The 14,119-nt window shown below is 38.6% G+C and overlaps 1 protein-coding gene across 1 annotated transcript in view; it reads right to left on the bottom strand.

Moving 5' to 3' along the window:
- SMEK1 (SMEK homolog 1, suppressor of mek1 (Dictyostelium)) overlaps positions 1 to 13,450 on the bottom strand; it is a 41,817-nt gene extending 28,367 nt beyond the window's left edge. Inside the window, exons 1-2 of the mRNA XM_010134523.1 lie at positions 13,309 to 13,450; positions 5,207 to 5,262 (exon numbers count right to left, since the gene is read on the bottom strand). Of these exons, the coding sequence (XP_010132825.1) occupies positions 5,207 to 5,262; positions 13,309 to 13,450 (198 nt within the window). The remainder of the gene's footprint in view (positions 1 to 5,206; positions 5,263 to 13,308) is intronic.
- Between the last annotated feature and the right edge of the window lie 669 nt (positions 13,451 to 14,119).

Here is a 14,119-nt window from a genome sequence, read left to right as displayed (position 1 = left end):
GGAAAAGTGACTGAAGGAAATTCTCGATGTAGTTAAAGATAAAAAAACATGAATAAAAGTTTTTGCTTGTTTTATTGGAAGAAATCCATGTTTGATCTGAAATCTCCTCAGTGTAATTTGAATTCATTAACTATTCCATCTCTCACCTACAGATTAGGACTATCTGTTGCTTTCAAAAGCCAAGTATTACTTCTTTCAACTCCAGAAAGCAAGTGAAATTTCTTAGGATGGCCTCCTTCATTCCAGGAGAAAAGGGTGTGAATAAATATGCTTAATAGCTATTTCATAAATAGCAGCTATTGCTTAGAGAGGTAAGGAGATGAGTCTTGTACATTACTCCCCATGTGCATAAAATCTTCAATCTTCTATAATTCATAAAAGCATTTCTGGCTCAGTTTGATTAAAAAAACACTTTTTTCTCTTCATTACACACAAAATGCTAGCCTCCAGCCAATTAACTGGATGGGATGTCTAGAACAAACATCTGAAGTCTGTTCTTACCTAGCTTGTCATTAAACGCAGTTAAAATGTGAAACTGCAGCATTAAATCACAACTAAACTGTATGAACTGAGTCTTAAACATGGACAAATGTTTCATCACTGAAGGCTTTTATACTGAGTGCTCTGCAAGAATCCTAGCATTCTAGCTCCTCACATTTTTCAAGATGCATTAGAGTTCTTGGAAAGTTCTTTCCTTTTTTAAATAGGATGACAATCAGGGAAGTATATGTAGAGTTCACAATCTCATTCCAAACCTGAAAATCATGTGCTGCTTTGCAAAAAATATTTTGGCAATAGTGCCAGTTAGATGGGTCATCACTACCTTAGCCCATACAAAATTTACTGTCTCCCTAAGACCATTTATATAAATTTGTTGTCTTTCATTTTGACTGCTCAGTTATAATCAAGAATTCTTAATTTGAACCAAAAATTCTCAGTATGTCCTCTTTTCAGAAAACTTATGTATTTAGGATACCCATAAAGAGGTATTATCATTTCTACCCATGGAAGTTAACTTTTTGCATGCTTATCCTTATAAAGATACAGCCCGAGGCAAAACTTCTTCAAGAGTACAAAGGGGGATTTCTGCTGCTGCTTGTCTCATTGCTGGTTGCATCACATCCACATGGAGCAAGTTCTGGTTGGTTAGTTTTCAAGGAAGAACTACTGTGTGCTACAACTTTATTTGAGACTTCATTCTTAAGAAGCTAACCTTCAAAAATAGTACTGCAATAGCTGAAGGCAGGAAGCAGTGGCAATTGTATGTAGCTGGACAGGGCTTACTATCTACCATATGCTTTCTCCTCTTTTTTTTTTTTGAAATTATTTCCAAAAGGCTTATTTTCCTTAATAGAAATGTTGTTAAATACACAGAATCAGTCTCAAGTTCTCAACATAACACACACTGGAAGTTATGCTTTTATTGGACATTAAATCAGTTTTATTTAACTATTAGCAAGCTGATTAGCAGGTGTGTTGTACAGCATTCATAAAATCTCCAAAGAAAGCCCTAGAATGTAAGGAATTTCACAGCAACTAGTACTCCAGATTTGATTGTGATGTAAAATTGATTTAAGATTCTTTCCTAATGTGATAAAACTAAGATTAAGCAAACTGTTACTGTTTGGTAATACCCTCTCACTGGTGGACATGTCCAGAGAGAATACTATTTTTCCCCACAACAATAAATTTCCCCCACAACAAAACATTCTCTTGGCAGCCCTATGAGATTTAGGCTACTCTTATGAAGCAGTGATTCCCTCAAATTAGACACGTATTTCATAAATTGCTTTTTAAGACAGAAAACAACAAATCAATCTCTTCCTACTAACCCTCAAATAATTTAGGCCTATGACACCTTCCTAGCCCCCACTGGAAGTTAGACAGAGAAAGGTTGTTTCTCCCCCTCTTGGACTGCCTTACTATTAGCCTTCCTTATCTAGGCTCTTATACTGTTTACAGACGCTTCCCTGAACATGCCAAGCCACCTCCAAGTTGCTAGCTAATTATTTACGATTAAAAGTACAGTTTCATAAGCAGCTTTCTGCTTATGAATTAAACTACTGACACTACCCAGGTTTTGCAAGTTAAATGTATATAGTTATCATGCTAGGTTGCAGAAAAATCTCCAGGCTATAAAACCACACATACACCACCACCACCCCTCCACCCCCAGTAATGTAATAAAAAGTTTCAATTCTGTATTTGGTTTTGTGCATTTATTTACCTAGCAGCACCTGGATATGTGGATGTGCTAACAAGTTATTCCAAAAACTGGAATAATATAAACAAGGGCACAGTCTTTTGGGAAAATGTATTCTATTAGCTTCTATGAAAGCTCAACAATCATATGTAACTTTTCAGTTCATGATTTCATAGTTGCATCCCATAAATCACAAGGAATAAATCAATTTATTAGTTTTATAACAGAATCTCAACTCACTGCCCTAGTGACCATACTCAGAAACAGCAGAAACTTAGATTTCACTGGAAAACATGCATGAAGATAAAGGAATGTGATCATTTAAAATGGATGATCCAACTCAGCCCAAAACCAAGAGCAGTCACTCCCCTTGTTTCTCCCCTCACCCCACAAAACACCACACTTTTCTTCACCATCTTAGCTACAATAGGCACAAATTTTATTTAAAGTCTCACTGTTGGCTTGCTTATCCTAACAGCAAGGATAGGAAGTTCATCTTCTCTGAGCATCCTGCCAGTGCCTTTTGGGATCTTCTCAAAATTTAGCTTTGTTATTAATAGGTCTGGCCTCCATCACTCAAGGATAGCCACCTTCAAGCTACATAGCTACTAGATGGTACTCCAGATGAATTTAATCTTTGCATTCTGTGAGGAACTGAAAAAGAGACTGCAAAAGCAGAGGACACATGACATGGAAGTTTCTAGCACAGAGGCAAGACTTTGTAGCTGGAAGCTGCAAGCAAGTTAACTCTCCTTGTTTCAGGAACAAAAAGGGATGCAATGCATACTTCATCACTGGGTTACAGGATGTACATGGATGTATCTAAAGTTGAATATATGTCAATAAAGACATATTGTTTTATGGCTAAAGCATTTGCTAAGTATATTGAAGAGCATATATTCCAGTCCACACCTGTATCAGCTTTCTACCTAGATAAATGCTACATATTGTTAGTTGGTCCAATAAAAGACTATTTCTTCTTACAAGCCTCATGTCAGCCTAGACAATAGTCATCCCCTTATTCCATCCCAAGTGCCCACGAGCCACATACAAAGTATATTATAGTAAAAACAGCTCTGATGTACTGCTATATACCCCTTTAAAAGGAAATGGATGTTCACCCTCACAACAACAAAAATGAGATAAAAGGCTGGCAAGTCCATCATGCTGGAAAGTTATCTTGAAGTTTAAGTCTTACATTTCTAGGAGACTTGAGTACAACTGATGGCAAGCTCAAAAGTAAGTCTTCTATATCAGTTGCAATTTCACTAGTAGCTACAGTGACCAAAAGGGCATTCTGCGGCCAGAAAGGAAAGATTTCATTCTTCCATCCCACAGTTCCACAAACGGATCTTGTGTGAGGTGGCTTGGAACGTCTACTGATGTTAGACTGCTACCAGTTTTTGAAGAGGGATTTGGGGTACCAAGTTCATTTTCTTGTGGTTTAGTGAGTTTAAGCAGTTCAAAGTTCTATGAGCACAGAAAGAAGCAACTTTTTCTTTCAGCTGCTAAACCCCAAGCTTAACTCATATGAAATCAGGTTTAAACTGTGAACTTGCCTTTTACTACGGGAAAGGATAAGTAGGCTTCACCTGAAAGTGCTATCAAGTAGGATTAATATACAGACCAAGAAAGATGCTGCATTACAGTATGTGTCTGACCCAGAGATGCAATGAGCACAGATACGAAATGCTGTTGCACTGACAGGCACGCATGGTGGGTTGCCCTGATCTTACCATTTTATGCCTACTTTAAGCAGGCTTCGTGTTTGATCTGGCATAAACCCTATTGATATAAAGCTCACCCCTCAATGCTTTATGAACAGATTTGAAGCAGTAAAGCAACTTTATGCCAAATCAGCACTTTATGCCATAGAGCTGTGAAATATTCCATGTCGGTTTTAGGAGTCCTAAAGCTCAAGTTACAGTATCATAGGACCATGCATGACCTCAGGATTACAACTAAGAGTTAGATTGCTTAGCATTTTTGCTGGTCTTGTCCTTTCTTGCACCCTGCAATTGATTATCCACCCACACCGACCTTACCAGTTTTTTAGGACAGTCTGTTTATATGGTGCATGAAAAATTACATTAAGGGGCAGATACAGGTTAAATTTTCCAAGGAAGGATATTTTAAACCCAGACTGGTTCTCGCCATTCACTTCAATATACAATCTACAAACAGCTGCAGCGGCATAACCACTGGGACTGCCTGTGAGCAAAACTACAGTACGTCTCTGCTTATAATAACCTACTAAAGCTGACGACAGAATAGTGTTTTAATACATTAACTGTATCTGACAGGATTTTAGCAAGTCTGAGCTGTCCAGGCAGGCAATCAAATACAATGTGTTTCAGCATTTCTAAACCTCTAGGGGTAATTCTCAGTATCAATGAGATGAACAGCAAACATGTGCCTACAGTTCAATTCTCACCCTTCTCAGTATCATTCATTACTCATCAGGCTCACAATGTATGGCTTAAATAATTGAAGCACGGTGTGAACTAGAGGTGAGAAGCTGTTTTTATGTATACAGAATGCTTTCAAGCAGTAGTAACCCACGTGCATCTTCTAAGTAAAAGCCAATGGTAAACATGCAAATAGCTTTAAAGCCTTCTAGTCTTCTCTTAAATAAAATACATTGAAAGTTGTAGTATCTGAAATATAAAGAAGAAAAAAACCAGATGATATTAGCTTTCAGATACTATAATCCTCAGGAACCTCAGCTACTTCGTGATTTCTACAACTATGCTTTGCCCGTCTATACCAAAGCATTTTTTTCATGTAAAACAGAGTGCAGGTTATCTACGTAACTTCACAAAAAATGCAGAGAAATAACACATGTACCATGGAATGCACAAAAGTGTTGCAAACTAATTTGCCTCCTACTTCTGGTACAACAATGTACAATATAATTTGCAAGAGAGGCAAAAAATGGACTGTATTAGTGAAGTTAAAGAACTTCTCTTTAAACGTGAAGGGGGGAAAAAAGAGTATGTTTACCTGTTGCTTCTGGTACGCAGTGTTCGGATTAATTTTGGACTCCAAAAGAAGAGAGCCTAGAAAAAAAGAGTTCCACTTATTTATATGCGTACTAAAATTTCAATCTCAACATGAATTTCTCATCACTTTTTCCTGAAGTAGGTATTAACATCTTCCCTACCAACAGTAAGTCTGTTTAACCCATATTCTCCAGCTTTACATTTCATTCTTCCCTCAAACATATTGTTCACGTAGTACAGAACATTCAGAAGTAGATTTTTAACCTCTTTTTCTGAGTAAGGAAAATTTTAGAGAATATAAAGTGCACGAAAATGAGAACAGAAAAAACCATCACAACTGCATTCCACAGATCGCATAGAGTTGTTTTGAACAAAATTTGCTAATCATGTGGTATTTGTTCTTAAAGTTTAGCTAAGACACATTAGTTTGCTGGAAAGTATATCTAAAAACTAATGCTTTAGAGCAGCAAACATTGTGACTGCCAATACCAAAAAACTTCAGATGTGATAAACTCAGGATCAGTGGTTTACAGCAGCTTATACTGATGTAAGACACAGAACAGCAATTCCAGTCTCATGTCTGTGTTTTCTTTCCCTTCCTTTTGCATAGGCCTTAGTGATAATATGTTATGGTTCAAAGGGTCTGTTTAGGTGAAAATAACGCTTAAAAGTGCTTCTATTTTTATCCAATCACTTGCCTCATCCATCTTGCTGCTCAGCTGCACAAATACCAGTAAAGGACTCTTCACAGCCATAACTTAAATTTAGGTATCTGCAGAGCTTCCTTCAACATACATGAAGAACTGAAATTAACATGCACAGTCAGCCTTTTAATTAAAATATAAGGCTGAAAGCACCCCTTTGAAGAGGCACATATCCATTCACCTACCTGCTTCAATTTATTCTTTAAGAAAAGTCTCAAATTCTCGGTTTTACAGCTATAGTTCTAAGGCAGTCTTATATTTGTATTACCAGAATATTTCCCAAATACCCTCACAAAATCTATACTACAGAAAAATTAAAATGCTTCGATGCCTCCAATATGGAAGCCTGAGAACCTGAAGACAGGACAAGAAAACGTATTACTAGGATTTGGAAAACATACTTGAAATTGAAAATTGTACTTTCAAATCTCACAGTAAAATAAGAAATGACTAGCTAGTTTTCACTAACTGAAGAGTATACCAATTATAAAATCCACAGCAAAAAGTTAATCCAAACCAGTATTTCTTTACTAATTATCATCAACCTCAATCTTACAGGTTATCCTTACAAAAAACACTCCCTACTCCTTTCCTGAAGAATTGCTACTGACTAACAGAAGATCATAGGATGGTTTGGGTTGGAAAGGACCTTCAAAGGTCATCTAGTCCAACCTGCCCCTGCAGTGAGCAGTGACATCTTCAACTAGATCAGGTTGCCCAGAGGCCCATCCAACTTGACCTGGAACGTTTCAAGGGATGGGGCTTCTACCACCTCTCTGGGCAACCTGCTGCATTGTTTCACTACCCTCATTGTAAGTGTCTTCCTTATATCCAGTATAAATCCACCCTCTTTTAGTTTAAAACCATCACGCCCTTTGTCCCGACAACAGGACTGATAATAAGACTGTCTCCATCTTTCTTATAGGGCCTCCCTTAAGTACTGAAAGGCCGCAAGGAGGACTGAACAACCCCAAATCTCTGTCCTGTCCTCATAGGGTAGGTGCTCCATCCCCCTGATCATTTTTGCACCGACAACAGGACTGATAATAAGACTGTCTCCATCTTTCTTATAGGGCCCCCCTTAAGTACTGAAAGGCCGCAAGGAGGACTGAACAACCCCAAATCTCTCAGCCTGTCCTCATAGGGTAGGTGCTCCATCCCCCTGATCATTTTTGCAGTCCTTCTCTGGATCGGCTCCAACAGGTTCACGTCTTTCCTGTGCTGAGGACTCCAGAACTGGATGCAGTACTCCAAGTGGGTTAAGAAAGGTTATTACTTCATGAATTTAGCTTTACCAAGCTAAGCTCGATAAACTTAACTTACTATGTAAGTGATAATCAGATACAATTAATGTTGGTTTTGTTTTTTGAATTAACAAAGTAACTTACCTGTGAGGTCTGCTTCTCCCTAAGTCTGCTGTTCTACAAGAAGCAGACTTCATAATGAAGTTGGCTGTTGACCTATCTCAGCTGCTCTTGCAGTATAGAGCTGTTTACAAACTAAGATACAATCCAACAACAAAACTGAACTAAACAGCCCTAAAGGGAAAACAAGAAATAACAAAAAAAACTATCTCCCCCCAAAAATCACATACACTATCTTTTTTTTTTTTTTTTTTTTTTTTTTTTTTTTTTTTTTTTTTTTTTTTTTTTTTTTTTTTTTTTTTTTAAAGAATTTTTCCAGTTATCTAACCTGCATCAGCTCTGGTAACAAAGCAGCTTACTTGCTCAAGTGTGACAACCTAACTGAAGAAAAAATTAAAAATCAAACTACAGAGCAGAACAGAGAAGGAAACCATCTAAGATGAGCTTTACTTATGCATCCGATACTCTGTGGTACTTCAGCCATAGTCTCAAGCTTTGAATGGTGGGTATGCGTAGTGAACACCTAAAACCAGCATTCCCTTCTCCTTTATGATCAGTTACAGGCAGTATTACACTTCAATCTTACTCTGTTTCGAAGCCTCAGCTTCAACTACATGAAGTTTTGTAATATTATTTTCTGCCATTAACTTGGTTGACTACTAACTTCTGGACATTCTTTACTGTTTAGAAGTATTTAATAGCAGCAAATGCAAATTAGAATCTTGTAAGAATTAAAAGAAATTATGAAATTTAAACATAAAATAAACTGTTGAACACAGATAACACATCACAGACACGGAAATCCTGAAATTAGCAGAATATCATACATAATTTGAACACCATGTTTGGCAAAATACTGTTAAAAATAACAGTCTTGAAGGCAACTGAATGCAGACATTTCATCTTCCAGGCTAGAAGCAGACTCTAGAGAATGACCTCTTTACTAAACATACCACAAAAGATCATCTCCTCTACTAAACCTGGTGCTTGCAGGAAAGACAGATCAACCCTTATAAGGCTTGTCCTGCTTCTCATTACCATACGATTCAACTTATTCCTCACCGTTCCAGACAATAACTAGAAAAATATGGAGATAAACATATGGAAACATAAACTGCTCTATAACCTGTAACTGCCACAAATCCATCCTTCTGGAGACTCTGATGCTGTTTGTGCAATTTGTTCCCCCAAAAGGGTGCAAAGACTCAAAAATCAGTGACTCCTCTACTAGTTAAATTTATTCAGTTCATTTTCACACAGTAAGTTTTCACAGGATCAAGCCCCTTCCTGGCATGAGGCAGTCTTAGGTTGCTGTTACTTGCTTCTGGAAACCAGGCAACAGTAACATGTCTGTAATGCAAATGCATTCTTTAGAAAAAGGCTACAAAAATTTAACTTAGAGCAAATAAAGTTCTTCCCATTCAAAGTCAATAGTGATTCTTATCTCTAACTATAGTTCAAGATGTTTACTCTTGCATTTGTCACAAGCAAGTACTTTCTACATAGCTATTCTCCTCTTGGTACTATCCTACGATATGTTAAAATTATCCAGTCTACTCTATAAAAACACACCAACAAATTTTGTCTTCATTGACCCTATTCAAAGTTCGGTGAGACCTGAAAACCCACCTTATACAAGCTATGTTTTACTAGACATCCCAAAATCATGTAGATATAGTTATTTTCTAAATCCAAGCCTTGAATTAATTTATAAAGGTAACTGCAAAACATTGGTGCCAGAAATAACATCTGAAACTATCTTTGAAGAAGAAAACACTGATTTGCCAAATTCTGTTATTTACAACTGTAATGCAACATAGCACAGCTGGGGTCTTCTGTTAGTGTAACAACACTGTTCTGTGCTGTGAAAGGAATGTGTGTACAGAGAAGGATTTGCTCACAAGAGATTACATACAGATACACGCTGCTATTTTCAAAAATATGTAGAGAACATCAAATAACCCAATTCAGTGGTCTCAAACAATAAATCTGTAGGCTTGTTTACATATATGGACAGAGATGGAGGAGATCTGCTAACATGGAACACCATTCCTCTTCCATCAAACTTTTGCGTGAATTCCTTCTCAAAAGGAGAAAAGGTCACTCATGTCTTCTCATTAGCATAAAGATATTTATGTTTAAATGAAATTTCAATTCAATAGCTGTTTTTTTGCAAGATGCACACAGAGGTTTAAGTTCTGCAATCAGTTCTGCTGCTACTAAATCACAAAAACCAATCCCCAGGAACTTGGGAAACAGATTAAACTAAGGTCCAAAATTGAGCTCTGCATTCAAAAAAGACCAGTCCTCAGCCTAACACGTTTCTGATTGGTCTAACCCAAAAGTTAAAGAAGAGGGGAGAACCAGGAGAAAAGAACCAAACAAAAAAAAAACCCCTCCGCCCCAACCACCCCCCCTTTTTTTTTATTTTAACCTAAGGCAAGTATAAAACCACAAAATTTTCTGTGTTGCTTTCCTCAAAATAAGGGTTTTGTTTTAAATCAATCCTTAAGTTTGAGCAAGGTAAAGCTAACTTAAGCTAAATTTTGGCTAAGTCTTCTTGCAGTATTACAAGGTTACTGATACCTCGTCTAAAGAAACAGCAAGGACGTGAATGCCCATGCTGTGGCCAAAGTCATTACAGACAGAATTTAGATGCGGCAAACTACAACTTCTCAATAAAAACGATTAGATAGCTCCTAAAAGACAGCTGGCAAATATGGCTTCCAATGGGGGAGGTCACCTTGGCTTGTCAAAAGGTGTAGTTACAGGACTAGTAAACATTAGAAGTTTAAGACTTCAAATTAACCCAAGATAGCTGAACAGATAAATTCATTTTAGAGGTCACTTCAGTCATGTGGGCTCAGAACAAAAAAAGTTACATGAAACCACGCAGTGAAAATTTAGAAGCACACAGACTTTTTAAGCATGAGGCAGGCCACAGCAGCCTAAAATACCATGTGAGAAATGGGTAAGAAATCAAAGGCTGCTGATTGCACAAAAATATTCACGTGAAAGGTGATCATTTGTAAGAAAGGAGTTTACTATATCTCTACCGCAATTCAAGTAGAATATGCTGCAACTAGGAATCATGCGGAGAAACTTTTTAGGGATTTAAGTAAAAAAAGTTAACTGTTGTTAGAAGTGAAAAAAAAACCCCTAAACAATTCCCTGTTTCAAAGCATAATATATCTGATTTGAAAGCAGTTTATGACATTTCTGTACTATAACAGATTACTCCAAATTGCCTGCAATGGCAAAGTTCAGTGCCTGGGAACATCAGACATCTCAGACAGCAACACAAATCACTCATCTGCCCTGAATTCTTTTACTTTAAGAAAATTATTTTCTTTTCAATAAAATAAATTAATTACACTCTTATTCAGTTATTGCTCCAATTCCAGATGTTAGCTCACCTTGGACTTGGCATATTGATTGTAGCTCCCTTATCTGAACACCCTTGACCCTGCCATAAAATCTCAACCACTTGTAAAGCAGCTATGAAGCTACACCAAGTCACAGCTGCACAAAAGACTGAAATATGTGAGAGCCCACATGGTCAGCTAGATGAAACTCTGCTCATTTGGCTGTTACTCTGTGGACAGCCAAACTGGCCCTTTAATGGTAGCGGGAATTTCCCATACACAGCAGGAACTAGTGCTAACATCCCCCGTAGCCTCCCCCACTCAGGAAACAGAGTCCTCAAATTCAGGCAGATTCCGAGGTTTTCAGTCAGCTTCCCGGAGTAGCAAGTCAGTAAGAACTTGCCAGTGTGCACAGGATGAATCTCAGCTCAAACGCTAGGAAAAGCTGGTTTAGAAAAGGAGGAAGGAAGAAGTTTCATTGTGGAAAGAGGAGGAGCTGACAAAGAAAGACAATACAAGAACGCAATGGAAACATGGTGGCAAATGTTGTATAGGTCAGATTCATAGCACTTGTACGAAAAAGAATTCAGTCAACAACTTCATGTAAGTGAAACAAGTACATGAGGGAACACGCAAATTGTAATGCTAGACTCGTGTTTTAGGTACTACACCTTTTTCCAAATCATTTGCTCACATGTAAAAATGACTGCATTTGCCTGCAAAATTAGACCATAAACAATTGACACTGGGAGTACTCAAAATATGAATGATTTTAAGAAGTGTTTACACAAACAAGTTAGAAAAACTAGCCTATTAATAGAGTGCACATTTACCCAGGACTGATACTACCTACTAAATTAAGAACTTAAGCTCTGTATATTATTCAATACTCTTGAAGAACACGTATGTTGTGAGAGAGGTCTCGTGTGTATCCTAGTAAAGGCACTTCTGTGTACTAGGCGCAGTTAGTAAGTTTAAGACAGTTCTGCTTTCATTAGGGTATCTCAGCTATGCAACACAAAGTAAGGACTTCATCTCTGTTTTGCCATCCTTTATACCAATCTGTATTTTCCTTCTTACAGATGTTCATTTACAATAATCTGGTCACAACAGATCAATTCAGGTTCTAATCAGTCTTCAGCATACATATCCCACTGAAAGTCAATAAAGAGATTTTAGTTTGAATGGGCTATTTCTTCACAAGCAAGTTATGAACTGCAGTTGTTTTGTTTTCCTTTTTTTTGTAATTAGAAATCAGGAAACCGTTTAGCATATAGAGGACATGACAGTTTTTAAAGATGAGCACATCAGTCATGTAGACAGAAAGGACCCTATAAAAATCGTACTGTGAAGATTAGTCTAAAAATTCAGTGATGCCCTTCTCTTTACCTCCCTCCCCCATGTTGAAATTAAACTAAACGTATTTCCTTTTTGAATGTTTTCTCTTACACTACAAAGTTGGACAAACTATCAGTGCATCTTCTTCAGTGTAAAATCAAGTCTCAGTTTAATTTTTAAAGTATAAATCAAGAAACTATAATAAAACTCCTGAAATTCATGCTTATCAGAAGCTCAATTATCAAAATCCCGCTAAGATTAAAGTTTGTATCAGTTTATTATCTTTTCTGTAGAAATTATTGAACAGTTTGTCAGAACATTCTCAAACAGTAAGAATCAAAGATTCTCAAGTTGCTTTTCATCCTAGTTACTAAATCGGAAAATTAAAAAATAAAAGGTCTGTTGATACAACTAGATCTACAAGTCACTAGATACAGTAGCTATTTATCTAATGAAGTAGTAGAACATGCACTGACAGACTTTACCAGCAAAAAGGTACGTGCCAGATACTGCAAAGTACACATTTTAAAATCCACTCTGATCATAGCAGTCATGAACTCAACCAATAATCAAAACCAGCTCGAACACGTAGTTACAGGAATAGATAGTACTACTGAACCTATACTATTGTCATAAGTTGTCAGAAAAGGTGAAGAAGTCGAGAGTGCATTGTTTTAAATTTACTTACAGGAAGATGTGGAACTGTTGAAGGACTGAGAACTACCATTCCATAAAAAAATCCCAAACTCTGAAAATGTTGTTCTGACCATTGTATTGTCTTTACTATTATAATAAATGTACTTAAATAACTGTTGATAGCTTTTAGAATGTCTTGCATAATTCTTGCTACCAAAGAAGGGGGCAGGGAGAGAAGGGTGTTAGCCACCCAATGACCTTTTAAAAAATTCCACACTAAAAAAAAAATTATCTAAGTTTTGAACATCTCCTTTCATGAGTGGATCGTTTACAGAAACATCTCAGGAAGGCTATATCACAATGATCAGTTTCGAAAGCTGAGTACATTGGGCATCTAGTGATAGATCACTAGATACCCAAACCCATACAAGACTTACAACAAGGCCTGACCATATTTTGTATGCAACACTGTGTATTTACTATGACCCAAGTGCCTTCTATGCTTGCACTTGGTGGCAATCTTCCCATTTCTTTCACTGAGCCTAACACGAAAAAACTACGCTTAGTGCTTACTTGCTTTTAAGAATCACATTTGAATTACACAGCAAAACACTAAGGCAACAGGCACAAAGCTAAGCGCAGTTCCTTTTCTAGGCAGGATGAAGAAAGACCGTACCTTCAGACATACACACTTACCATCACTTTCTGCTCTGACTAGCAGAGACATGCCCTTCAGCCTCTCCACGTAGCAAGAGGACACATGTCCTGTGCCTCGATCATCCCACTGGCGGTCCTCATTTAGCGTGTAAACCTTCACCCTTCGCCGGGTGTCAGTCATCCTGCCGCCTGCCACCCCACAGCCACCACTCTGGCTTGCAATTGCTGGAGGAGCAGGAGGCTGATCGGGGGCTAGGCCCCCCTCAAAGGAGGGGAGCGGGAAAGAAGGTAGCAGCCCCACACGGGCACGCCAAGCAAGCTCTTCTTATTCCTCTTCAGTGCTCCAACAGGACCTTCATTGTCGAGGGTAAAAGGATTGAGGGGCGCAGGGGAAGAGAGGCAACAAGAGGTGAAAGCGGAGCTGCTCCAGGCAGTCAGGCGCTGCACAAAAGGCGACTAAGCCTACGCAGTAGAGAGCCACAGAGCGGAGGGAGGCTTTTTGCTAGGTGAAGGGCAGGCAGGAGAGGCGGCAAAGAAGGGATCCTGGAGGAAAAGTGAATCCACGGGAGTGAAAGCAGCAGTGGACAGCAGATGGCACGGGTGTCACTGGGCAGCCGGCCTGGGGTGACAGAAGCAGGCGACAATCGAGGCCGGGGCCGTGGCGAGAGAAGGAGGCTGGCGGCTGGCAAGGCCGGGACGAAGCAGGCGGGGGGAGGCAGGCGGGAAAGGGGCCGCTCGCCCCGGCCTGGAGCTCGGCTCTATTGTGCAGCAGCTGCCCAGGCCTGAGGCCCCTCGTTCGTCGTCCGTCAGCGCGGGGCTTGCAGGAGCCGCCCTCCTTCCCGCCGGGGCT

Source organism: Buceros rhinoceros, unplaced genomic scaffold, assembly GCF_000710305.1.
Source record: "Buceros rhinoceros silvestris isolate BGI_N320 unplaced genomic scaffold, ASM71030v1 scaffold6814, whole genome shotgun sequence".
NCBI classification, from domain to species: domain Eukaryota; kingdom Metazoa; phylum Chordata; class Aves; order Bucerotiformes; family Bucerotidae; genus Buceros; species Buceros rhinoceros.
Note: the sequence above shows the minus strand (reverse complement) of the source record. Positions and strands in the feature narration are given on the sequence as shown.